This window comes from Gopherus evgoodei, chromosome 11 (assembly GCF_007399415.2).
Source record: "Gopherus evgoodei ecotype Sinaloan lineage chromosome 11, rGopEvg1_v1.p, whole genome shotgun sequence".
Classification (NCBI taxonomy): domain Eukaryota; kingdom Metazoa; phylum Chordata; order Testudines; family Testudinidae; genus Gopherus; species Gopherus evgoodei.
The window spans coordinates 29,965,406-29,989,393 of NC_044332.1; the positions used below are offsets into that span (position 1 = coordinate 29,965,406).

General features: G+C 40.5%; 1 protein-coding gene across 1 annotated transcript in view; it reads right to left on the bottom strand.

Annotated features, from left to right (window-relative positions):
- The window catches only part of GULP1 (GULP PTB domain containing engulfment adaptor 1), a 286,451-nt gene that overhangs the window by 60,795 nt on the left and 201,668 nt on the right, over window positions 1-23,988 (bottom strand). The window contains 3 exon segments of the mRNA XM_030580450.1: window positions 3,152-3,250; window positions 14,812-14,865; window positions 14,868-14,885. Of these exon segments, the coding sequence (XP_030436310.1) occupies window positions 3,152-3,250; window positions 14,812-14,865; window positions 14,868-14,885 (171 nt within the window).

Genomic DNA, 23,988 nt, shown 5'->3' on the forward strand with positions numbered 1-23,988 from the left:
TCTAGTATTTTATTTTTCTCAGTAACCCTCTTGGTGTTTTATTTCATTTGGCCAGTAGCATGGGAAAGCAGTACCAGCTATGAAGGAAAATATTGCAGTTGATATGTGAGCTATATCTACTTTAAAAATTGTGGATTCCTGTGTAGAGATTACAGATTGCTGTAATCTCAGCAGGGGGGCAGTCAGCATCTCCAAGAATCAAGCCTCAAATAATTTGCTTAGGGCCACAGACCAACAGCAGAATCAAGATTATAACACAGGATTTAAGTCTTTCAAAGATTTCTTCATGTTTTCAGTCTCTCTCCGTCTGCCATGTTCCCTGTTCCCAATCTCTACACTCCCTCCACATCCATCCTCTTGCGCACCTTGTCCCCCAATAAAATGTTTCATACACACTGAACCTCTGTCTCTCCTGCAGGTTGTCAAAAAACCCACACGTTAAAACAATTTTTCTCATTTACCTCCTGGCCAAAAATTTTAGTCACATTCTTTTCCATCCATGCTGCTTGCGCAATCTTCACCATATCCCCTAGGTTCTCCCTCTCCTTCCAAACTAGTCTCATTCCCATCTGTTCCCCCCGCCCAACAAAAGGCTCTCTCCTCTTCCTATCTCCCGCATCTTCCATATGCTCTCTCCTCCCTTTCCCATGCTCTCAGTTCTCTTCCTCTCCCCTACATTCCAAGACACTCTTCCCACCCCTACCCTTTTGGCTTTCTCCCCTTCTTCACCCTCTCCACAAAGCTTGGAGCTCTTCAAACTTTACCTTATAATCTCTCCATCCACCCCTTTAACAACAGATTGTGTTTCTTCATGTTCCCAGTGCCACATCAGTGGGCAGCACAGGAGCCTTCTAGGGAAAGAGGCAATTCCTTGCAGCGACTGCCAGCTGCCCTCAACCCCATTTAGGAAAGGAGGAAGCAATTTTTCCTTGTGTTTAGAGAGATGGGCTACAGTGGGAAGAAGAAAAGCTCTTTTATGTTTCCTCCTCAACCTTTGAGTCAGTAAATTAGACGGGGACAGCACTAGGGGAAGAAAATGTTGAGGGGACTAAGCCAGGCAGTATCATATTCTAAACATGGTTCTGTCACTGATTTCCCTGGGCAAGTTATTCTCAGCCTGACAGCAACTGGGAGTGAGGAAGTCCTGTGTTATAATCTTGGTTCTGCTGTTGCTGTGTGGTCTGAGCAAGTATTTGGGGCTTGATTTTATGAGATGCTGAGGGTCTCCTTCCTCATGGGCTTGGCATCTTCACCCTTCATTGACCTTAGTGGGAGTTAAATCACCTCACTGAACTGGGCCCCAACCTCTCTGTTTCTTAACTTTTAAAGTCCAGGTCTGTTCAACACTTTGTAACTCCTACACTATTTGGGCCAGGGGACATCTTTTGTGTTTGCACAGAACCTCCCAAAATGGAGATCTGATCTATGATTGGGGCTCCCAGGTGCTACCACAATTAAAATTAATAATAATATTAACAACACCCAAAACAGTTCAGGGGAAAAAAGACTCCTTCAGCTACCATGACTCACTGTGGTCAGTAAGCTAATTAAAATGAATTATTCTCAACAAAAACAAAACAAGAAAAAAGCGATTGTTATAACATCTGAAAAAGATATCCATAAACATCTATAAAAAAATCCCTCCACACTGATTAAAAGTGAGTTCAACTATTTGTACATGTAATACAAAGGAATAATGTGTTTGTGTTGGAATAAGCTATTTATCCTCTGTTTACAGAAAACACAATAAATGTGTTCCTTTTGATATTGTCATAATATTGTGTGTATTTTAAATCTGCTTTTGCTGAATTGCAAATGAGGGCTTCATTCATGTGTAATTTTGTAGTGTTAAGAAAACAAAGAAAAAAGAGGTACAAAAACTGCTCCTAGTTGATTTCTACTAATGCTTGTTATAACATTTTCAAGAGTTTAAAATGTCTTGTTCCCTTAGTAATTTGCATCCCACAATTTTCTATAAAGCTCCTTATATTTCATTCTGCAAGGGATTAACTTTTTTTGGCATTTGTTATTTTTAAAATGGCTGTAGTTAGGACAAGGATTTGAAACCACTTTTCATCCCACAATGCCACAAGGAGGATACAGAACTACAATGAAGTCAACTTAGTGTTGCTGGGTTTTTTCTGCTTACCAACTTTTCACCCACTGTCACTTAAAGGGTCTCAAGCAGAAAGGTTTGCAAGTAGAAATGTCCTTGAATTAAATTTGGCTTATCTCCAACTACAGTATTATACTGAATTGCAATATTCATCATAAAAATAATAATACAAAATGCAGCAACAAGAGTTTTGTAATTATAAAATGTTGAAAATTATTGAATAACTAGACCTACAATACTTTTAAGATCTGTTTATGGGTCTTTAAGTCATTATTCCTCTTTGAATTCAAGGGAAGATTTTTTGTTTAGTTTTGTTTTTTTTCTGTAAGTCAAATTACATTTTCAACCACAATAGGGAGACAATGAACTACAATCCTGTAGAAATGACCATGGTTCAGGCCATATTTCACCAAATCAGTTGCTGCCATTGTTATCAAGCCATACGTATAGCACAGCTGGAATTTCAAAGCCTTCTGAGGGGGGAAAAACACCCAGAAAAACAAGTAGCCCTTGCAAAATAGTGAAAGAGAAGTCTCACAGCAAATATAAATGGATCATAAAGTCAGCTACAAAAGTTGACATACATCACTAGTACATATTTAGTTATCCCCATTAAATAGTCAACATCTGTCAGCGCACAACTCATAGTTGCCACAGCTATTTCTTATTCCACATGCTCTCAAACCAGAGGACACAGGAGGGTTGGAAACAATGTCAGAGGGTCGTGGCCACTTTGCCCTTCTTGTATGGCTATATGGAATGTCAGTCCCAGTGTAGTTTTGTTACAGAAATGTGAGCATCCCTATGTATACTATATTTAGAAAACCTGTGTTATCTCATATACTTCTGTGTGGTAAATGTTGACAAAAATGATTATTTACAGTAACTAGCAAAGGCATTTTTACAGTTGTTCCATAAGTAGGGAGTTTTTCGCTACAAGAAATTGTTAGAAGAGTGGTTTATAAAATAGAATTTCTAAATCAATGTTGAATTAACTACTGGTGTAACAAACAATTATGAAGTTAAGTTTCTTACCTTTGTTTTTGGATCTAGAATTTTTACACCATAAATTGAGATTTGTAATTCAACTTTTGGGGTTTTCTGGCCTTCAGATTTCTTGATATGTCTTGCAAACTGTAAGAAGGGAAGCAGAGATGAAATCACTGTACCATGTTACCAGTTGTCCAGTTTAAAATGGCACTGGGTCATTAATTACTGATCAGTCCATCATCACATTATTTGGTAAGTGCCATACTAATACAATTTTAGTTTAAAAAATACTCATAGACGTAGATATCCTCTTTTCAATTGCTGCAGCTAGGACTGTGATAATCTTTGGCAAGACCTTTTTTAAGCTGGCTTGTAACAGGATGGCCACAGCAAACTCACTGAGAAAAGCCTATCTACTTAGCTTCCTGCCAATTGTCTAAAAAAACAGATAACTTAAATAACTTCCTTTTGCCTCCTATGTGTGTCCTGCACACAGTTCTTGAAGTATAGGCATGCTTATTCCTATTCTCCAAGTCCCCACTGCTGTATTTATACATCTAGCATGTAACTCTCTGAGGCCCTTCACGTTGTGCAGTCTCCACCTGTACAAAGTGGGTATAAAATGCTGTCATTGCGATGTGGTAGCAACTTGCACTCACATTGCAGGTTTAATGCAGTGCAGAACCATATCATTAAACTTCCTATGTCCTGATTCATTATCCAGGTAACATATTTCACAAATCTCTTGTTAAGCACAGCTTGATGAAGATCGCTACCATTTACTCTAAACTAGAGCTGCTCAGAAAATGTTTTTTTTCTCCCAAGGAAATTTTTGCCAAAAAAAAAATAAATGTTTTCATTGAAAAATAAAAACCTGAAAAGAAAAAGATTTTCATGTTTTGGCCCAAACCTTTTTGGATTTTCAATGAAAATTCAAAAATTTCCACAGAAAATTTCCTCCAAAAACTGTCAGTTTTCCATAAAAAAAATTGTCATTACATTTTTCACGCAGCCAGACTCCCAGTTCTTTACAGAGCCTGCAGGCTATCACTGTCCTTGTTAAAACAGGCATTTCATTAACATAGATTTTTTTTCTAAGCCTGTATTAAACCTTATGATATTTTCTATTTCATTCTCATATTTTCTTATTTATCCTCTTTCCTCCCTTTCACCGCCTTTTTTCTTATGTTCAGTTTAACGTCTTTTTATATGGTAAACCTTCAGGAGCAGATGTTGTCTTGTATGATACATTTGTATAATACATAGCACAATGGGTCCCTGGTCCCATATGGCAATACAAATACAACAAAATTATAATAAACTAGCTTAGCTGACCTGCTGGGCAATTGCCATGGCACCTTCATGTGGCATAAGGCTCACATAGCCAGTATCGGTCCACCACCCATTGCAGCCTCCCAGAACTGGGGTTGTGGATTGAGGATATTTGCACTGCCATCATTCCTGGCTCCTGGAATGGCACTTTGGAGGCCATTGCAAGTGGTGCAACTTAGAGCACTTCTCCCATCTTTGTGTCCCATCCTTACCCATCCCAAAAGCACCACAGGGTTCCAAAGAATTGATCCTGGAGTAAATATTATTTTCCACATATTTACACCTTTATTTTTCTTGCCTCTATCTCTCTCCATTACTTCCACTCTTTCCTTTAACAGACAGTGCCTGGAAAAGGCCTTGTAGCTCAAATGTCCTTACAAACTCTATTTTTCTACGTTCAGCATGTATTCAACATCCCCCCACCCCCGTTTGCAGCCTACATGCTAATAAAATTCTTTAACAGGGTAAACATGTGCAGCCTCAGATTAGCATCAGAACAGAAAGTGGGAAGAAATACTGGGAACTTGGAGAAGAACATGTCGACAGACTGATCTTTGGAGCTGAGATTGGCACGGATCATAGGTTTAGAACATAAAGTTAAATTGAATCACAACATGGCTTGATAATGAACACAGTGGGCCAACTTCACAGGCTCTTGTTTAGTTTTTACCTAATCCTCACTTGGGCAAAACAGATTTTAGCTCAATATCATGAACAGAAGCCCACTGGGTAGAATAAGATCTTAACTAACTGTAAAGGGGTGAATGAAATTTAAATTAAATAAGTGAAAATTTTTAACATTCCTTTTTACGTAGTTTTTGGAATGCACAGTTATGATGTCCTTAGCTGTATGTGACTTTTTAAGGGGAAAACACAACTCATATATTTATACTGATTTTCTCCAGTTTCATTTAACTCATAGCCTCCCCCACACCTCACCCCCCAACCCTGTATATATGCATGTATTTCACTAATTTCACAACAGTGTTTGGGAAAATTGCCTTCTTGTTTGGGATTATTAAGTTACATTTGAAACGGCTATGCATTAAGTAATAGCAAACCACAATCAGAGGGTTAATCAGGAACAGAACTGTATGAGGACAAAAACACACATCTTAAAATCTACACAGATGATCTATTGAGAGAAGTACCAGCTTATACAATGATTAAAGAAAATCAAATGCCAAATCAAAGTGATATAATTTTACTTAACATTTATATTTCATTTTATGCATTTAATTGTATTCCCTGTAGCCTCATTTTTTAAAGGGAAGATGGTTCAATTGTTAGCCTGGGACCCAGGAGACTGGAGTTCAGTCCTCTGCTATCACACCAACTTCCTGCGTGAACTTGGGAAAGTGCTTAGACTCTTTCATTAGGGCCATGAATTAAAAACAAATCCTGTGATCACTTTAATTTTAGCTCATCTGGGGACCGCCATCCATGTCTCACCTTTTTTACCGAAATGTGGGAAAATGCTTCTTCCAATCCCGCCATGACAATATCAGCTGGAGGTAGAAGAAGAGTTTAGCCAGACTGCAGCTGCTTCTTCATTATATGTATCATCCTTTATCAGGGCCCAACTGCGCTAGGTGCAATAAATGCATATAAGGAAAGAGGGCCCTTGGAATTTAGCCTTCAAACAGCAAGAACAAAGAAGAGCACTCAAAAAGAAGAAAATTTCAGTCCCTTAAGATACAGGTAGAAGGGGTAAGTTTCTCAGAAATGTACCAGCTAGGATGGGTAGAAAAGAGAGTTACACAAGGCCTATCAAAATATATGCCAGGATGGGAAGAAGCCTAAAAAATCTGCCAGCTTTGGTAAGAAGGCTCTACCACTGAGTGTGCCTGGTAAAGTGCTGCAGGGGACTCAGTCCCATTTCCTCTCCTCTCCCCTCCAAGAATACAAGACCCACGGGATGGCAGCCCAGCAGGCATGAGGAGCTAGGGGCAGGATGGTAATGGAAGGCAAGGAAAGAGATTAGGCAGTTTTCTATGTTGCTGCGTCCTTTGCCTTCCCATTTGAGGGTCTCTTAAGGGCTGCCAGGTATATGCGCGCAAGTAATCTCCTTAGACTTCCAGCAGATGAATCTCTTTCAGGTGGACGGGAAGGTTATATCTCCATGCCCCACAGTCCGGCAGGCACTGTAGTGGACCGTAAGTCTGTGTTCCTACCCATGTAGAGTTGTTGGATGGGTCAAGGATTCTTCTTTCAGGCTGACTTTTGGAGGTGTACTGTGGAGCTTTTTTGCACTCCACATAGTCTTTTCACTGCCCCTCCTCCCACTAGCTCTCATCTTCAGATCTCATGTGCCCCATTTTTCTCCTGTGATTACAACACGGTGGGTAAAAGGACTCAAAGTGTCCCCTGGAAGTCCACCAATATAGTGAAAAGGAGGAATGGGTGGGAGCTCAGCTATTGACAGGGAAACACTGCAGCTTTTGAAGCACAGAATAGAAACAGTGCCTTTGATCATCACTCTGGTTCATTAATAACTGCAAGAGGTGGCTGCTTCTCCTGGGTAGTATGTGCAGAGAACACACACTGGGTAGTATGTACAGGAAACACCTTACTTTCCACACCCTATCAAGAAACAGAGGAGAAATCGAGGAATAAGCTTGCTGAAGCCAGGCTTCAAAGTGACTGGTGCCTCTTATGACCTCCCTCCTAATCTCCTTCTAAGGGAGCTAGGAAAGTGGACTTCAAAGCAGCTTGATGATGGAGTTGTCAGACACTGTTGCTGGACAACAACCAAGCTCGGATAAGGAGAACAGAGACCAGTCATGATTCCTAGTCATCAAGATCCCTTCATGCAGGCCTTCTTCCTTTAAAGGCTGCAAAGGAAAGAGGCTCTGAGCCTAGGAATGAATTATTCATTTGCAGTTCCTCTCCATTCCCTCCAGGTGGTTCCCCTGCTGCAGCAGCAGCAGCCTGGCCACCCTGAATCTCACTTCTTAGCAAGGCAGAGGACTGTAAGCAACCTGAGTCATTTTGAAACCCCATATTAGCATGGTTCTTCTCCAGTCAATCCCTGACTAGAATGAGTATAGTAGACGAGGGTAGCTTCCTTCTGCTGCCCTTGGAAGGAGATGCCTTGGGTCAGCCTGACTGAAATGCTCCCTCCTTCCTTGCCTGCTATTTTTCCTGTCCAGATGCCAAAGCCCTACCCTTTCAACGGCTGACCACCCCTTCCTTTCTTATTTCTGTCACTCCTGCACTCACTGTTGTATTGAAGGCTGCTCCCTACCTGATGCCATTGAAGAAAGGCAGAGAGAAGGGACACTTAATCGGAGATGTATATCCTTAGTTTCCACATACATCGAGTAACAAGTGCAAGTACTACAGATGGGCTTGAACCAGAAAATTGCAGCTGAACTCCTTCAAACTTTGGGCAAGTTCAGATCTTATTGCAAAATTCTTGGACTTATCTCTACTATGCCAAGTTTCTCTCCTAGATGTTCATTTGACTAGAATTCTGGAAAATCCAGCTCAGAAATGTTAGAGGCAAGTGTTCCCATTATCTATCTTAGAAGTGTTTATAAACACATGCTGTAAAACGTTACAGTGCCAAATTTTCTCTATGTCCTGCATAATTATGATTATCATCATCCGTCCCTTGTGCCCTAAAATAATCTGAAAACAAGGCAAAGTTTAATAACATTCTGGATAAAGAAAATTGAGTAGATCTGATCAAGAAAGGAGACAAAGTGAGAAAGTGGCTTGCTGTCTTCTAACAACCATGTCATGGTTAAAACTGCAAATGACCCAGTAAAATAACCGAGCATTTAAAAACATGAAAGTAGTATATGAAATAAAAGTGTGTGGGGAAGTATTAAGAAAAAAATACATCAATTATTGTTTTGCTGTAGAACATCAGCGCCACCTGCTGGTAAAAATCAAATTCTAAATAGTGGTATACTATGATTTTATACAATGTTGTTTGGTTTTTGTTTTTTGGCAGGAAAGTATTGAACTCTTCAAGCTATGTTAGTTGGGAGCTCCTAATTCCTAAAATCAAGGAAGTAAGAAATCATAAATGATCACTAAACACTTCATTCTGACACAGACTGCTGTGACGCTGGCTCAATAATGAAAACATGACACACCAACATGGTTTATACCAGTCTAAACACACTAATGTTTCAAAATGAACTAATGTGGCCTGTCATGGAAAGTCCTCAACATGTCTCAGGGAGAGCTTAGTATCTTGCTGGATCCGATCTTTTGTGCAAGACATTAGTTTAATTTTGATTAAAAGCAGAACTACATGACCAAAAAATACAATACCACAAGCTTATCATAAATCATTTCATTAACAACAACTCCTCTTTCATATGGGTCAAAAATTCTTTAAGCATGCTTTTGTCTGCTCTATGGATAATAGAATCTTTTTTGAAGCTATGATTTTACTGTAATCTTATTAAATTTTAACTGATATTCCTATTTTTAAAAGCAAACTAAAGGCTATTTTTCTGAATAAGAACTAAACTCAGTATCTCTATTTTTTTTGTCTTCATGGAATTCAAATTCAGAACACAGGCAATGCTACGTATTGGAAGTGATGTTGAGAGGGAGGTTTTAATCTACTGAAGATTGTTTCTACACAGAGCCTTTCATTAATCTATGCCTTCTTTCTTTCTTTCTTTTTTTTTGCGGTGGAGGGGAGGAGTTCTAAAAATTTTCAATTGTATCCATACGTTTTCTCATCTGGATCCTATGCCCTCAAACAAATTAAAATAGAGGTTGTTCATGAAGAACAATTACAGGATTGGGCCTTTGAAAGCTATATAAAATCATACATATTAGATAGCCTCCAAAACAGTTTGAAGATCCTTGTGTAACTGACAATGGCTGTGATTCAGGAGCTTATGCACATGGAAGAACTGGTTGAAATTTTGAAAATGGAAGGCAGCTTGGGTGAAAGTGATCATGAAATGGTAGGGTTCATGATTTTAAGGAATAGTAGGAGGGAGAACAGCAAAATAAAGACAATGGATTTCAAGAAGACAGACTTTAGCAAACTCAGGGAGTTGGTAGGTAAGATCGCACGGGAAGCAAGTCTAAGAGGAAAAACAATTGAAGACAGTTGGCAGTTTTTCAGAGAGAGACATTATTAAGGGCACAAGAGCAAACTATCCCACTGCACAGGAAAGACAGGAAGTATGGCAAGAGACAAATTACAAAGGATGAATATAAACAACTAACACAAGTATGTCGGGACAAAATTAGAAAGTCCAAGGCACAAAACAAGATCAGACTAGCTAGAGACAAAAAAGGTAACAAGAAAATATTCTACAAATACGTTAGAAGCAAGAGGAAGACCAAGGACAGGGTAGACCCATTACTCAATGAGGGGAAAAAAACAATAACAGAAAATGTGGAAATGGCAGAGGTGCTTAAAGACTTCTTTATTTTGTTTTTCACCAAGAAGGTTGGCGGCAACTGGATGTCTAACATAGTGAATGCCAGTGAAAATGAGGTAGGATCAGAGGCTAAAATAGGGAAAGAACAAGTTAAAAATTACTTAGATGTCTTCAGGTCACCAGGGCCTGATGAAATGCATCTTAGAATACTCAAGGAGCTGACTGAAGAGATATCAGAGCCATTAGCAATTATGTCTGAGAAGTCATGGAAGATGGGAGAGATTCTAGAAGCCTTGAAAAGGGAAAATATAATGCCAATCTAGAAAAAGGGAAATAAGGACAACCCGGGGATATTACAGACCAGTCAGCTTAATTTCTGTACCCGGAGAGATAATAAATGGAGCAAATAATAAAGGAAACAATTTGCAAACAATGAGAAGATAATGAGGTGATAAGTAACAGTCAGCATGGCTTTGTCAAGAACAAATCATGTCAAACCAACCTGATAGCTTTCTCTGACAGGGTAACAAGCCTTGTGGGTAGGGTGAAACAGTCAACGTGGTACACCTTGACTTTAGTAAAACTTTTATTACTGTTTCACATGACCATCTCATTAACAAACTAGGGAAATGCAACCTAGATGGAGCTACTATAAAATGGGTGCAAAACTGGTTGGAAAACCATTCCCAGAGAGTAGTTATCAGCAGTTCACAGTCATGCTGAAAGGGTATAATGAGTGGGATCCCACAGGGATCAGTTCTGGGTCTGGTTCTGTTCAGTATCTTCCTCAGTGATTTAGATAATGGCTTACAGAGTACACTTATAAAGTTTGCAGATGATACCAAGCAGGGAGGCGTTGCAAGTGCTTTGGAGGATAGGATTAAAATTCAAAATGATCTGGACAAACTGGAGAAATGGTCTGAAGTGAATAGGATGAAATTCATTAAGGATAAAAACAAAGTACTCCATTTAGGAAGGCACAATCAGTTGCACACATACAAAATGGGGAATGACTGCCTAGGAAGGAGTACTGTGGAAAGGGATCTGAGGGGTATAATGGACCATAAGCTAAACATGAGTCAACAGTGTAACACTGTTGAAAAAAAAAAAGGAAAAAAAAAAAAAGAAACATCATTCTGTGATGTATTAGCAGGAATGTTGTAAGCAAGACATGAGAAGTAATTCTTCTGCTCTACTCTGCACTGGTCAGGTTCTGGGTGCCACATTTCAGGAAAGATGTGGACAAAATGGAGAAAGTCCAGAGAAGAGCAACAAAAATGATTAAAGGTCCAGAAAACATGACCTATGAGGGACGACTGAACAAACTGGGTTTGTTTAGTCTGGAAAAGAGAAGACAGAGAGAGGATATAACAATTTTCATGTACATAAAAGGTTCTTATAAGGAGGAGGGAGAAAAATGTTCTTCTTAACCTTTGAGGATAGGACAAGAAGCAATGGGCTTAAATTGCAGCAAGGGAGGTTTAGGTTGAAAGCTAGGAAAAATTTCCTGTCAAGAGTGGTTAGGCACTGAAATAAATTGCCTAGGGAGGTTGTGGAATCTCCATCACTGGAGATTTTTAAGAGCAGGTTAGACAAACACCTGTCAGGGATGTTCTAGATAATACTTAGTCCTGCAATGAGTGCAGGGGACTGGACTAGATGACCTCTCAAGGTCCCTCAGAATCACAAAGTCATAGAATATCAGGGTTGGAAGGAACCTTAGGAGGTCATCTAGTCCAACCCCCGGCTCAAAGCAGGACAAATCCTCAACTAAATCATCCCAGCCAGGGCTTTGTCAAGCCTGACCCTAAAAACCTCTAAGGAAGGAGATTCCACCACCTCCCTAGGTAACCCATTTCAGTGCTTCACCACCCTCCTGTGAAAAAGTTTTTCCTAATATCCAACCTAAACCTCCCTGTAGTAGAGTGGTGCCGGGGCTCGACCCTCCTTGAGGGGGAAGGGGAGCCACACTGGCTCGCCCCACTCCTTCTGCCTCAGGCCCATCTCTTGCTGCAGGGTTGAGCACGAGAGAACAGTATATAAGTACGCCCTGGCCCTTGGGCGGGGCGGGACAACACACGCAGTCTAGGCTCAGGCCTTTCAGCAGGGGCTGAGCAACAAGAGAGCGGAGATGGCCGCCTCAGGTCAGGGGAGGGGGAGTCTGCCACCCTTGGAGGGATAGCAGGGGGAACGCAGGCCCTCCCACGCCACTGCGTTCCAGCCCGGGGCCCTAGCAGCGGCCAAGACTCGCTGCTGTCAGTGGGGATCCTGGCCGCAACACACTGACATTGGCTCAGGCGAGCCTGCAGCCTGACCAGCGTCGGCTGCCCCGGGCCACTTCCAACCTCCCCCTTGCTGGGTACCTGCCCTCTGCCAGCGTCGTCCGGGGCGTCCCAGACCATGGGTTCCTCAGGGTGTCCGGCGTCGGGAGGTCCAGTCCACTCCTCAGGGTACTGGGGTTCGGGAGGTCCGATCCACTCCTCGGGGTACCGGGCGTCGGGAGGTCCAGGCAGCTCCTCCACAGGCCGAGCGTCGGACCGCTCAGTCAGTTCCTCTGAGTGCTGGCCCCAGGGTAGGTCAGGCCAGTACCCCTCCGGGTACCGGGCACGGGGTAGGCCAGGAGCTTGGGCCCTAGCGTCTGCTCTCTCTGGCTGCCTCCCTCTGACTGAGCCCTGGGGCTAGGCTTTTGTACTTCCTGTCCCGCCCCTTGACTTCCGGGGGCCGGGGACAGGCGGCGGTGGCCTTGGACTTCCTGTCCTGCCCCTTGACTTCTGGGGGGCAGGGACAGGTGGCGGGGGCTTCGCCCAGGGCCGCGCCCTTTCTGCCCTGTTCTCCTCAGGAGCGCGGGGGAGTGGGGCCCCCTCGCTACACTCCCCCACTTCTAGTTCTATGATTCTATGATATCAGGTAGTTGCTTATCAATGCATCAGTTAATCATGGACAGCATTTTACTGAAATCATGCACAGAAATCTTACTTTAAATATACATTTGTAAGATTTAGTGTTTGATCTTGAACAAGTATTTGCCTAGGACAGGGATGCATGCAGACTGATCCATTTGGAGATTTAAGCCCTTTGCTGGTACATTCCCCTAGACTGTAAGAAACATCCTTTTTCCATCTGATTTCTCCCTTGAACCAACATAAAGGGCCTGATCTTGCAGTCCAATATACAAAATTCCCATTGAATACACTGAGGGTTACATGATAAAATAGCAGAGGCCTAACAGTGAGCAAGTTTGATTATGGAGTGGATCACTTGATGGTGTTTTAAGGATGGAGAGAATTAGAAACTCTAAAATGTCTTTTAAAAAAAATCAACTTTTCTGTGCCAGGGCATTGTCTCGAGACTTCTGCACTGAGTATATTTTTCTGGCTGCATCTTTCTGTGCATTTAAAATAGTATGTCTAATAACACACAGTTTATCACAGCATTATCTGAAAAATGTGTGAATTAGGTACAAAACTGTACATTTCATACATCATTCCTGATTTAAAAAGGGTCACACTTGTGTTAACATAATAAATTCAAAAGTAGCCATGCTGTAATGTTTCTGTTTGGGAACATGAATTGGTACAATAACAGCAGAGGTGATCTCCCTACAATTGCCTAAGTCAAAACCTAGTAGCACCTGCATTATTTGGGCAGAGTGAAAACGATTGTTAAGAATTTCATTCCAACACATCTCGGTGATGCTACTAATTGCTCTTAAAAATGCTTTTCCAAGGAAAACCTACATGTCAAATGTTGATATTCAATTATTCTTGCTCTCTCTCTTTCTTTCTTTTTTTTTAAGGCACCACCTCTTCAATCTTTACTCTGGAAAATTCAGATTTACTTCAATGTGTATTTTGTCTTAGGGCAGGAGTAGTCAATAATTTTTTGTCAAGGTCCAAATTTCTATGTCAAGTCTTCTAGTAAAGACCCAGACTCCAGAGAAAACAAGACAAAAAATAACAATAATGACAATAATAAGTAAATAAAAAGATTTCAGGCTCTATTGGCTACCCCTGCTTAAGGCTTCTCTTTACATACACAAGTGCAGTTGTGCTGCTAAAGCACTTTAGGCCAGGTCTACACTACAAACTTATATCAGTATAATTATGTCGCTCAAGGGTGTGAAAAATCCACCTCTCCAGTCAGTGTAGGAGTGTCTTCATTTAAGTGCTGCAGCTGGGCTGATGCAGCATTTCAAGTGTGCCTGCCCACTGAGAAGATTCCACTATGCCAATGGGGAGTTTCTCACATTGGCATAGTTAATCCACCTCTCTTGTTGCCATAGCACTGTCTACAGCAGAGGTTAGGGCAATATATCCTCATCACTCAGGGGCATGTATTTTTCACACCCGACTGACATAGTTATAACAATATAAGTCCATAGTGTAGACTGGGTCTTAATAAAGATTGTAGGATTTGTTAGTTTCGTTCATTCATCCTGAAGGGCTGCACACAATGAAAATGACTGGAATTCAGCCAAGTGCTAAGCTGAGCACACTAATCACCCATTTCTTTGATAGTTCGGCAGCACTTACAGGAAAACTGGTGGAGCAGGGCACCTTCACCTTCAACCTCAGGTTAGATGTGATTCTTAGTAATGAGTCATAAGTCTAAACAAGTTTTAGTTGTCTTGCACTGACAAGGAACAGGATTTTTATAACCTGATTAGAGGTTATCAATCACCACATATGGGTAGCTGAAACTAAATTAAACTGTTGATAAATAATTTAGAAAGAATAAGGTCCAAACATTTGCCAAATGAAGTATTATACAGGAAGGCACTGAACTTTACGCTACTATTGGTAGTTATCTTTCCTAGCAAGACAGTCTTCAAAACATTTGGGCAGAAGAGTAGAATCTGGTAGTATATATGCAATACAGAAGTATTTATATATTAGCGAGGTTAGTAAAAGTCACAGCTTTGACATGTTGTAAATGTCCACAGTCATTTATTGAGCTATATAATATAACATGATACACATTGGTTTTATCTATATTATAAATGCTTCCTACCTTTAGTTTTCTAACAGCATCTCTCACAACTTCTGTACCTTTGGGGCTGCTCACACTTCTGTACTGCCAAGAAACTGAAAATGTTGTAATTTGTGAGAAAAATGTTATATGCTGAAAGGCACAATTTACTAATTAACTTTGTAAATAATATTTTGGAAATACAATTCTTTCAGCACTTGATTTTGTTGTCTAATGATGGATCTTAATATACTTATTTTTAATCAAAGAAAATGAAGGCAACAGAAATTAAACTCCTAATCAGAGTGGAAACATCAAAGTTCTTTGAAGCAGTCTTTGAAACCCATTTTACTTGGTTTGGATTCACAGAAGTCCTTGGATTTCTGGTCAAGGTACTTTCCCTCTGTAGAACATAATTTGACTCTTTTCCCCTGGCATTGCCATAAGGGAAATGTCATGCCTTTTGGGAAGGAATAGAACAGTACAAGTATTTTAGAAGCTCCAGTGAATAAGATGTTTCCAAGATATAAATTTAGCACGTGCTACCAGTTTTGAACTGTTGCTTCACAAGCATGTGAAGGATAATAAAGGACTGATTCCACTCTCACTGTGGAATACATTGACTTCATTCGAATAGATTCTGACTTACACTGGCAAAAGTAACACTCAAACAATTTACACAATATAGAATATTACTAATTTAGCTCTATATTTGACAAGATCCTGTTTTAAACAAAAAAAAAGTATGCACATCAAAATTGCAGTGAGGCTCAATTATTTAAAGACACCTCTCCTATCTTCGAGATTTGTACGCCAAAAGCACCTTTCTTAAGATATTTGCATGCTTATTGCTTGGCTTCCAAAACTTTGCATGTGTAAGGTGCAGTGGAGATGCTCAGATTGTGTTTGTGGGCTTAAATCACATTATATCCTAGCTACCTGATTTCGACATTAAATTACAGGGTTTTTGCACCCATGTCTGAGGGTTTGCCTATGCACAATTCTGTTGGAAAAGAAGAACACAAAAACTTAAGATGATGATTTAGACATGTAAGTTTTGGGGACTCTGGAAAAATTTAAGAATAGTAATCAGTGAAATACATATACACACATACTCTAAATATGAATAAAAAAGCAGGTTTCTTTGTGCAATATTTGATTTTCATTCAGCTGCACCAACATACATAATGCACAGAGAGGTGCATGAATTGTAAATTTAAAGTGACTTCAAAGCAATTCACAAGTTGCTCATGTTACAGCAGTTTTCTAATATTCTTCTAATTCCCTAGGAATAAGATAAGAATTCATTAATTTCTTGCTACAGTACACCATGTGGGTGGTATTGAGTGTAATACTCTCAATGTGGATGGTATTGAGTGATGTGGTGTGTGGAGGTGGCATGAATAAATGGCTGTGCAGGTGTGAGCACATGGGAATTTCTCCCATGGGTGGCCTCTTAATACTTTTATGTGGTTACCCACATGTCCAAAGAGTTATCAGCTTAAGGAGCCCACCACCTCTCAATACAAGTTTAAAGCCAAACAAAATCACTATCAAATTTGTCGCTTGTTGCGTATCAACACATACACATGTACACGTACATTGGAGCAGTATGGATCTGGAAATCCTCGCTACAGCAGTAAAAAATCCTGTATAGGTACTGTTGATTTACATGGATTTCAAATGACAGCTCGTATTTGGACAGCCACAGTGAACAGTCCCCAAAGTAGAAATAAACTTTTTTAATTTTAATATTTCTCAGGTTTGATTCTGACCGCGTACTTGGGCATGGGGAGCAAAGGGAGGGGGCCAGACATCCTAAAATAGAAAGATAAAGTACTGCAAGCATAGGCTTACATGATTACAGGACAAACCCATTCAAACATATGTAAATATAGATTATGCAAAATCTTCCAAAAACAATAAACAGTGAAGACGATGCATTTCCCATAAATTATATGGACATATTTTGTCAGTTACATCAACATTTATGGAAGATAAATTAACTAATCAGAATTCTTCCAATCATTTGTAATGCAGTGGTCTCATGATTAATATTAGTTTTGACATCTAGCATCACTACAACAGTTTTATTAGATTCAACAATTTTATACTGCATGTGAATCCAAGATTACACATAATAAAGTATGCAGCATAGGAAAAGATATGGGATACATTTCATTCTAAAAACGTAATGGAAGTTTGTAGCATAAATGTCAATATTTTCATGCAATATCTGAGTTCATGGGCTAATGTCATTATTTAAGTTGTCTGTATCTGTATCCACTGACTGCAGCTGTTTCATTCAGGGTATGTTCTTATTTTTGTAATAATGTTAGTAATTGACTAGTACGTGTTTGTCATGTCTCACCCATGACCTCTGCAAATTAACTCTCCTTTGGTCTTTGGGTAAAACATAAGTGTAAAGCTACAAACTTTGCACAGTTTAACATGAACAAAAAACATATTTTATGTTTTGGAGTATTTATATTATAATTAGAGCTGGTCAACCCGCAAAGAATTATATATTTTGATTTTTTCCTCATTAAAACTGAATTTTCAACCGAAAACCACATCAAAAACTCAAATTCAGAAATTTTTGATCAGTTCTAAACCTAACTGAAAAAAGTCTGACTCTATAACCATTTAGAGGTGCATATAGCTTGTCTATGTAACAACATATTTCCTGTCACTGTTGCCATCATCCTCTCTTTTCAATTGCTTCCTTCTGTTTATTTTGCCCAATTGTTGAGCTTTGTCAAATATTAGGGGCCAATCCTGCAAACACGTACATTCGTGCTTAATTTCAAGACCATCAGGAGTCCTATTGGTTTCAATGGTTCTATTCATGATAGTAAAGTACATGTAAGCAGGGATGGCTCTAGGCACCAGCAAAACAAGCACCTGCTTGGGGCAGCCCATTTGCAGGGGCAGCAGGGGAGTGGAGAACCAACAGTCGGCTCTGGGAGCTGTAGTTCCTTGGTTAGCTCCCTGCCTATAGAGCCAGCCCTGGCCCAGGGAAAGAACTACATTTCCCAGCATTCCCTTGGCCACTACCAACTGGAAAGGAAGGAGTGGGACCTCATGTGCCAGGGTGGAGAGTGGTAGGGAGACCATACTTTAACATTCAAAAAACGGACACATCCAGGGGGAGGGAAGCCCCACCCTGCCACCATCCAGTCCCGTCCGACTGCCCCCCACAGAAACCCCAACCCTTCCAACTTCCCCCCTGCTACTTGATCACCCCCTCCTGGGACCCCTGCCCCTAAGTGCTGCTGGTCCTTGTCCCCTGATTGCCCCCTCCTAGGACCCCTGCCCCTAACTGCCCCCCAGGACCCCACCCCCTATCTATGCCTCCCTTCTCCTTGTCCCCAACTGCTCCCTCTGGAGATCCTCATCCCAACTTCCCCCGAGGACCCCCACCCCCTACCTGCTCCTGACAAACCCTGGGACGCCCATGCCTATCCAACGGCTGCCTGTCCCCTGACTGCCCCCCCCGAGCCCCTAACCCCATCCAATCCCCCCTGCTCCCTGTCCCTTGACTGCCCCCCTGGAACCTTCTACCCCTTCTCCAACTGCCCAGCCCCCTTACCGTGCCACTCAGACCAGTGTGTCTGGCTCCGCGCAGCTCCAGACACGCTGTTGCATACATGCTGCCGTGCTCCCTCGCGGAGCCACAGCCCCCCCCCCACACACACACCGAGCACCTGCCTTCCAGATTTGAACACCTCAAAATTCAGGAGTACTCAAGCTCAGTTTGGGCAGCTGTTACTTTTCATTCTCCCAAATCAAATATACGATCCACTGTAACTTGCTGTAGAAAAAGTAGAATAAAATTGAGCAAGAAATGCTTCCCATGGTTATTAGGACTGGAATTGCTATATGCAACAGCCATTGCCTTTTTGTTTGTTTGTTTGTTTAAAGGAAGACAGTGATATTGCATTAGCAAATTCCCCATAGAAAGAAAGAGTGGAACAAAAGAATAATAAAGGCACCTCAGCTTTTCCTCATATATTTGGAGGACAGTCTTATAATATGCATCCAGGTATCCTCCAATCACAGAAGCTGAAAATTGTTCCACTTTACTGCAGCTCTGTAACCATATCGGAACCAATCCTATTTGTGTTTTGTGCACATCCAAAATTTCCTGCTGAATGACCCTCCTGGGAGCGAGTTACCATTGACCCAGGGCTGCGGTGGAAGGAGTGTGCAGGTGTGTGTGGGAGGAGAGCCCAGGGCTGGAGTGGCAGGAGGTGTGTGTGGGGGGCAATGGTGGGGAGGAAGGAGGGGGCCCAGGGCTGGGGCAGCAGCAGGGTGGGGGGAGGGCACTGGTGGGGGGGAAGGGGAAGCCCAGCGCTGGGGGCAGCAGGGGTGTGGGTGTGGGGGGGAGAACCCAGGGCTGGGGCAGCAGGGGGGTGTGGGGGGAGCCCAGGGCTGGGATGAGGGACAGCCAAATTTTTTTTGCTTGGGGCGGCAAAAAACCTAGAGCCGGCCCTGATGTAAGTGTTTGCAGGTTTAGGGTTTTCAATTGTAACCTCTTTGGCACAGAGATTAGTGTTTGTGTTGTCCTAGCACAATGGGTCCCCAGTCATGGTTAACACCTCTGGGCACCATTGAAATAAACAAATGAGATTGTTCACATTACTCACTTTTACAGCATGGATTGACTTTGGAGAAAATACAGATATTTATTTGATCACATTTCCTAATGATATTTGATATTTGCAACTGATAAAATAGTTATTCATGTAACAGATTTGTCCTTCTGTTTTTTTAAAAACATTCCAAACAAAAAGGCACACAGTATAATAGTTATGTGACTATATTTCTCTTTGTCAAATATTTCAAGTGCAAGTCTAGAGCTAAAGTGAACATTCAGTAATGCTGTGTAAAGTTTTCATGTGTATATTTTAAGAAGCTGGACTTTCAAAATTGATGAATTTTAACACTTTGTACAAACTATTGTAAAGCTGATTCATTTTTATACAAAATATTACATATTTGAATTGTTGTTTGCCTTTCTTCCAAACATTTATTTCTCCACAGATTAATCAAAAGCTGTGCTTTTAACCATGGACTCATGCTGAGCTGACTTGCACCTATATCTATCAGGAATCCAGTCAATGATCCTGAGTGAGTGAGACAAGTCAAGTCAGACTCCATAATAAAGACTTGTATATTTAAAACATATTGACACGGTCTTACTCTCTTTGACATTTTATAATATTGTTTATTATTTGCTACTGTTAGTTACTAATGTATTTTATAGCACTATTGACCCCATTATTACATCACAGATACTGCATTTTATTGATATACAACTATGTATTGAACTCATCAGAGATTACCCTTCTGGATATTATTTGTATTGTGGTAGCACCTCGGTGTCTCAATTAGGGACCAGGGCCCCATTTGTGCCAGACATTGTATAAACAAACAGCACAAAGACAGTCCCTGCCCGAAAGAGTTTACGATCAAAGGTTATTAGAAGAAGCAAATTTACCTGCCCTGCCCTTAGCAAGGTAACAAACTTGGCCCAGCTGGGAAGAATTAATGCATGCCAATTAGTACACTACAGGCATGATCCCATACCACACAAGTCAATGGAAGTTTTATCACTGACTTCAATAGGAGGAAGATCAAGCCCAACAAGAGAAACTTGGCCCAAAGGGTTGTGTCAGGCAAGGAGCTAGAAAACAGCTCCCTTCCCTCGGGGTGGGAAACATTTGTCCTCCAGAACTTGATTGAAAACAGTTACATTTGAGACTTTTGTTTCGATTCAGCTTAAGCAAGGTGCATTTAGGGCCAACCCAAGTCCCACTGAAGCTAACGGGAGCCTTTGTAACTGCACTTTGGCTGAAGCCCAGTTGCATTTTTATTATTTCCATAAAAAGAGGCCTCTTAACATTTGCTTTTTTTGTTGTTTAAATGAAACACAACCAAATATGTTTAAACTCTGTCTAAATTTGGAATCCTTTTTACCTGACCAGCTTATCACATGCTAGCATGTTAAGTAGATACATATTAATAAAGAAATAATAATGTCTAGGGCTCCTGCAGTATTTTGTCTATTGTCCGTAACGGCTAACTTCACCAATCTTTTCTTTTATTGAGGTAATACTTCCCCTCCCGACACTATATTTTAGATTTAATTATACACTCTATTTCTTTAAAACATTTTTACACTAAAAAGCTATCTTTCAGAATGAAAAAAAAGGATTTCAAAATATAAGATCCTGAAAAACAATTTTCAGTAATTATCTACTGATCACTTAAAAAAAGATGATGGTACATTAACGATAAATCTGACTGGTAAACTAGTTTTAGATGCATTTTAGGACATTAAAACTTTAAATTCCACTCTCCCAGTAGAGAGCAGTGCAGGATATTTTACTGATGTAATAAGATGATCTGTTTTCTTTTGTTATCACGTTCCTAGTTTAAAAAACCCCAAGTTTTAATCTTTCTCAATGAGAATTTCCTTGTGACTTTGAAATCACTGAATGCTAAAAGTTCTCATTTATCTGAATTTGAAGGTAGAAATAGAAAAAATAAAGTACCCATCAAATTAACAAAGAAAGGAAGAAAGCAATGTAAATTTCACTAGAAACCCGCTGCCAAAATCTGATAAATTAGCTCTTTAAAATAGCAGAAGTTGGAAAGATGTTGATTTACTGCTTAAAGTAAGACTAAATATACCCATATCTCACAACACTACAGTAATGAAGGTATGTTATGAAAAACAAAACAGTAACAGGGGGACAGAAATAGAGTGTTTCATAAGGGTAAGAATTGCAAATGAAACCAAATAGGTCTTCTGAATTCATGCTGAAAATAGTTAGATGAATATATTTCTAACTTGCTAATCATTATTCAACCTTGTGCAACATTAGTGTAGACTTGGGGGGTGGGGTGTCTTGTCTCCTAGGATGAGGTATGGATGCATTTTTTTAAAATACTTTTGGCTCTTGTGCCATTCCCTTATGATTCTACTACAATCAGTTCCAGAGCTGAGATAGTTTGCCTGATCTCCCTCTTAGCTAAAATCTTTGTTAGAGTGTGCGTGTGCACAGGGGAGTCCTAGGAGGGCCACACCTTGGAAAAGAATTAACAGGCAAGACTTTTCTCTAAGTGCAGCTGCCATTATTACGGGGGCTGTTAATGTGGACACAGGGCCTGTATAGCAGTGTCCTTCCCAGGAAGTGAATAAATATTGGAAAAAAATAGTCTGAATACATATTAATTCCCCAGAGAGGAACCTAACTGGGGCCAGGAGCTCTCTGATCGGAAGCACATTTAAGAAACTGCTCAATACTTCGTGGCACTACTGGATTCCCTGAAAGACACTGAGAGCAGCAGCTTGTAGTCTCTGGCCACTGCCTGAAAACCCTCTGAGTCCGTTTTCTAAGACTGTGGGAATAGGGACCTTCTCTGCTGTTCTATGAGATTTGCATCATAAATCAAATACAGTCCAGACTCAGTAATAGGCTGTGACAGTGATCTTTTTTAGTAAATGGAAAGGATGGTAAACATCTTATTCTGGTTAGGAGAACCCAGACTGCAGAATAATTTTGAGAAGATGATGAAGCCACCAATCTTTGCATGCCTCCTCCTGCCTGATTGACGGGTGAGGAAGGATATTAGGGGAGGTGCATATGCCTTGGGAAAAGAGCATTTTGGGCATGAGTGATTTTCAGGAACTATTGTGAAGAAGAAAGGAAAGCATGGTTATTGTTACAAAAGATAAACAGAAATGAAAAACAGCTAGGTGATAAATCAGTAAAACGAAGCCAGAGTTGAAGGCATTTAAGAGAAAATATTTAGGATAAGTGAAAAACAGGGAAAGGAAACTGTATTTGGTGAACTACTAAAATGGTGAAAAAAGTTAGAAGAAATAGGGCTATAAATCAGATTTTTAGTTACTTAACAAGAAAAGGAATTGTCTTGTTCACTGAGAATGCTGAAGATATTGTGGCAAATTCTAAATTAATCCAAGGGAATATAAACTAGTTTAATTTGCACTTTTTCCTTGGGGTCTAAAGGTGCTGTAATGATTTAGGTATATCTACCTATATCATTGAAATCGCTCTTCCAATTGCAGTACAGAGATTCCCTGAGCCAGCTTGCTTGAGTACTGGTAACAGCACAGCTGTGACAGCATGGACTTCAGTGCGGACTAGCCGAGGAAGTACCGATACTGGTATAGCCTATGCTGAAGCTTGTGCTACTGCAACTTCACTGCTATTTATACTCAAGCTAGCTCTCATCGAACTACTGCAACTATGTGTCTACAGGCTGGGAATCACACTCTTAGCTTGTAGTGTAGACGTAGCCTAAGGAAGTCTAAACTGGTGTAACTTACATATCAATGGGACAGAAGATATAGGAGGGAAACGAACCAAAGAGAAGGCATAGGTTAAAATAGGCCACCTCAGGACAATAGAATAGGAATGTGGGAAATAGACCAGCTTCTGCTTTAATTTATGCCTTCTTACCCCCTTCAGTTCATAGTTTCTCTTGCTACACCTCTCTTCTGACCTCTCCCGCCTGGCCAAATTCAGAGATTATGGGAAAAGAAGTGTAGGTTACAAATTTGTATATTGCTAAGTGGATATGGAAGTAAGAGAGGCTGAGTATAACTGAATCTAATTTGATGTAGTTTCAAAGCCAAGGAGACCAGAAGAATGTGTGAATTATACCATCTTAGATTCCCTTTGATTTACCACTGAGTTTGATCCACTGTTGCTGGGCACACCTCTAGGCTCGAAAGAGAGAAAAAGGGCAAGAATCTAGATTAGAGTATAAATTTGTATTAGCTGACTCAGCTCATTTGTAAGCAAAATTTGTCTCCAAAATTCCCCTAAACTTTGTAAGTAATCAAAACTCATGTTATCATGTTTATCAGTGAAAGAACACTGCAGGGATCTGTAAGAAAAGCAGTTAACATGATGTATTTTTTAAAAAATCAGATAATGGTGTAGCCATCAGACTGTAAATAGGAGTAAGAATAACAAATACCAAAGAAATTATAACATTAAAAGATACTGCCCACATCTCTGCAAGGAAGATAAGAGCAGAGTAGACCAAACAGAGGGAAGCATTACTTCCTGCAAAGGACAAAGCTTATCTTGACAGAACTCTCACCACAGAAGATGTTGGTAATTAAAAACAAAACAAAACAAAACATACACTACAGTGCTATAGATCTGAACAGCATTT